A 3,713-nucleotide genomic window follows, 5' to 3' on the forward strand; every position below is an offset into this window, starting at 1 on the left:
CTGCTGCGGGTCGCCCGTCTGCGTATCTCGCAGGCCCTTTAGCCGCAGAGCTGCAGCTGCTCTGTCGGCCCCCCCGCCCGCCCAGCTGCGGCCAGCTGCTCGCGTTTGTCGGCTCGTCTCCTCCCCAGCTGCGCCGCGAGGCAAGGACGAGGCTCGGCAATCGTGTCTATTTTCGGTCCATTTATTTGAGCGCGTCCAGGTGGTCATCCTTATCTCGACGTTTGACCCCCCGCGGCGATCTCATTCCTCTCCACTGCAAAAAATACCAGTCAAAATCATCGTGGTTTTGGGGGAAAATTTTAAATTCCGAATTTGATGTTTACAACACTTGTAGGAATTTTTCAACCAGCATTATAATGTGCACGAATCGGTTCCATTTCTATGGACAAAATTGTCCTTTTACTTTTAGAGTGTACGCACGACAAAGCCGGTAATTAACGGAGAACGTCGGGAAAAATGTCATCCCAAATTCCCGAGGATTTTTTTTTCCCGTGCCTCTCTCCCCTCCCTTCAGTTCCTCTTGGATCAGCAGCTGATCGGCTGTGATAAGGGCGGGGGAGCTGCTGCGACAGTCGTATAGAGACGCCGCCGCGGCCAGTGTCGAGCAGCACACGATGCCGGCCGCGCACGAGGACTGGGACCTGCCCGCCGTCCCCCGGGGCGGCGACGACGACCCCGGCAGGGCCGCCCGGAGGGTCCTGGCGGATCGCGGCGGCCCCCGCGAGCAGGTCCTGCAGGCCCTGGCTGAGTGGGTCCGCGAGAAGAAGCTGCCGGAGACTTCGGGTGCGCGTCCCTTGTTTAGACATTATTCAAAACTGTTTCGATTTTTTTAGACAGTCCCCAAGGCCACCGTCGCTGTTTTTAAGACAATCCGTATGAATGTCTCTAGTTTTGTGAGAGGCCCCAAAACTGTGTCGATTTTTTGAGACGGTTCTGAAGACTGTCTCTATTATTTTTCTATTTTGCGGTGCTATTATATTTTTTTGTGAACGCCCATAGACGGCGCGCTCGTCAAGTTCGCCCACAGCTGCGACTACGACCTGGAGCGCTCCAAGAAGTGCGTCAAGAGCTTCTACTCGACGCGCGCCCAGGCGGCGGACCTGTTCTCGGGCTGGGACACGGACCTGCCCAACATCCGCTCCATCCTGGACGTGATGTGAGTTTGGCCGATCGTGTTCCAGAATTGCAGAAAACGTAAAACATAAAGTTAGCTCTTGGCGTACTTACTTTCCTAAATCGTCTGAAAGAACGCGTTATTTTTCTTTTCGTTTTTACAAACGGTTGTGAAAAGGGCCAGGATTATCCACCTAAGCATTGGCTGCTCACACCTGATCGAGGAAGTTTCAAAGACGCCGGACGCTACTCTGATAACACGCTATCAGTTGTTGAAGTGGGTCTATTTTTTTTTCGTCTTGGTGCCTCGCACCTGCCATGGTTCGATGGGAGAATGATCTCGTGGTTGTCGAGGACGTGAGTGTGAGTGTTTCTTAAGTCCCGTCGTCGTAGTATCATCATGACCGATATCACTTTCGGGCGCCGCCATGCGCGCCAAACTGACTGCTCATCACCTGGCAATCGCGGGCGGGAATCACTCTCTGATTCAAAAGCAGCGCGTGTCTGTCTAGTTGTCGGGAAAACAATTAAGCGTTTTCTCCAAATTTCCTTCTGCATTTCTCCGCCCCAGAAGTCCCCTCCCTGCTCAGCGTTATCGGTCGAGCAGAAAGGGTCGCGCCGGGACTGTCACACCGGGGTGCAAGCGCACTCGGCTCTCGGCTGGCCGCGCAAGATAACGCGCGCTTCTCCTCTCAAAGCGTTTGATTTTTGACCCCACTCTTGTCATATGCTATCTGGCGGCATTCCAAATCGCAACCATTCGTCAATCAGCGCAAGCATACCTGCACCCGTCGAAAAATAAAATGCAGCATTTTATGCCACGTGTTTCAAACTTGTGTAATGGTTTGATTTTTTTAAAAGCAGCGTATAGACACAGACACACGCCAAATCGACAAGCGTCTTTCATTTTTATTCGAAACATAATAAAGCGAGAGATATATCGCTTATACTGATGTCATGGCCCTAGTGGTATGGTGTTTGGCAAACAACAGCATCATCGCCATCATGCCCCGCAAGACCCCGGACAACTACCGGGTGGTCGTCAACTCGCTGCACACCCCGGAGACGGACGCGTACGTGTTCGTGGACGTGTGCCGCGTGCTGCTCATGGTCATGGAGAGCGTGTTCCTCTCGGAGCCCACGGTCGACGGCCTGGTGGTGGTGCACGACATGGGCAAGGCCAGCTTCGCGCACTTCATGAAGTTCGGCTGGGCGGTGCCCAAGAAGCTCACTGCGTACACGCAGGTACAAAGCGATTTCAACATCTAAAAGAATTTAAAGTTTATAAAAAAAAAAATTGGAAAAATTTGAAATATTTCAAGAAAAATTTGAAAATAGTGAAACTTCTTAGGGAAAAATTAAGGGATTTTTAAAAAAATTATTGACATATTTAAGTTTAAAAAGAGATCTAGATGTCACTGGAAACGATGATGTATTGCTTATGCTGTTTGTTGGTGATGACATAACGTTGTAGGAGGCGCTGCCGCTGAAGCAGCAGACCATGCACTTGGTCAACTGCTCCGGTTTCATCGACAAAGGCCTTCGGCTGATGTCGCACATCGGCCGCAAGGAGGACTGGGAGCGGGTAAGAGGAGAAGAAGCACGCTGAGCGACCTTCGCAACTTAATAATAATAAAAAAAAAACTTCATTTGCTTTGGTTAAAAAAATGGGTGTATTTTTCACACTGTTGAGAGTCGAGCAAAGTCGAGGGTGCGTGAAGACATCGTGCTTGTTTAAATATTTTTTAGTTTTACTAAAAGCTTGGGAAATGGACAATCCATTTAAACATAGTGTAGTCCTCACTTCTACTTCGGCTGCTTTAGACTTGCGTCATGCGTTTGCTGGCTATGCGAGTCGCACACACTTTGCATACAGCCGTGCGTTATTGCCCCCCTCTTGTGTTGTTTGCCCGTGTCCAGCTGAGCGTCCACAGAGGGGACGACCACACCGAGTTGCACCGGCGGGTGCCGCCCGACTGCCTGCCCTCCGACCTGGGCGGGACGCTGCCCCCGCTCGCCGAGCTGCACGGTACAAACTCTTTTAAGATATCCACCAAAAAAAGAAAAAAAGTTCTACTTCAAAAAATCAACAAAGTCTTGCATTGGTGCCAAGAAAATTAAAATAGTTAAGATTTTTTTTGTGGGTTCAGTTGATTGAACATGACTGTTGCATTGCAGACATGACCGTACGCCGGCTGGCCGCCTTCAAGGATGTCTTCCACCGACTGCTGCCGTAGACGCTACCATTTTTCACCTCATTTTAAGTTTATAATAAATACTTCTCTTTTCTGTTTGAAAAAGAAAGGTTATTTTTTCCCCTTACTCCGCATCCGTAGAACAATTATTGGGAGGGTGGCTGATGATTTTTTTTTTTTTTTGCGTGGACGCAAAAGCGAGGTGCCGGGGAATAAGAGAACTGTCCGACGTTTTCAGACAGCTCTCTTTTTAATCAAAAGTTTCTCTCTCCCTCTCTCTGGCGTCCCGGAAGTAATTTCCGCCAGTTGTCGTCGTGGGACTGGGTGGCGCGTTCCAGCCGTGTGTACTTCCGGCCTCGCTCCCCGCCGGTCAGAGATATGAGATACCTGCAGGGGAGGGGGGAT

General features: G+C 50.3%; 1 protein-coding gene across 1 annotated transcript; it reads left to right on the top strand.

The window, feature by feature from the left end:
* Window positions 1-568: 568 nt before the first annotated feature.
* LOC113214777 (clavesin-1-like) lies at window positions 569-3,417 on the top strand. The gene is made up of 6 exons (XM_026434249.2): window positions 569-783; window positions 1,000-1,156; window positions 2,106-2,358; window positions 2,588-2,698; window positions 3,034-3,142; window positions 3,292-3,417. Exons 1-6 carry the CDS (start codon window positions 615-617, stop codon window positions 3,348-3,350), a joined length of 858 nt encoding a protein of 285 aa, XP_026290034.1. The 5' UTR covers window positions 569-614; the 3' UTR covers window positions 3,351-3,417.
* The last annotated feature ends 296 nt before the right edge of the window (window positions 3,418-3,713 follow it).

This window comes from Frankliniella occidentalis, unplaced genomic scaffold (genome assembly GCF_000697945.3).
Source record: "Frankliniella occidentalis isolate FOCC.00 unplaced genomic scaffold, Focc_3.1 Scaffold5, whole genome shotgun sequence".
In the NCBI taxonomy this organism is placed as follows: Eukaryota; Metazoa; Arthropoda; class Insecta; order Thysanoptera; family Thripidae; genus Frankliniella; species Frankliniella occidentalis.

Bases quoted from the DNA above. Each gene is read 5' to 3' on its own strand.
- LOC113214777 (XM_026434249.2), top strand. From the start codon at position 615: ATGCCGGCCGCGCACGAGGACTGGGACCTGCCCGCCGTCCCCCGGGGC. The intron at 1,157-2,105 runs GTGAGTTTGGCC...GGCAAACAACAG, and splicing joins CGCTCCATCCTGGACGTGAT to CATCATCGCCATCATGCCCC. The intron at 2,359-2,587 runs GTACAAAGCGAT...ATAACGTTGTAG, and splicing joins AGCTCACTGCGTACACGCAG to GAGGCGCTGCCGCTGAAGCA.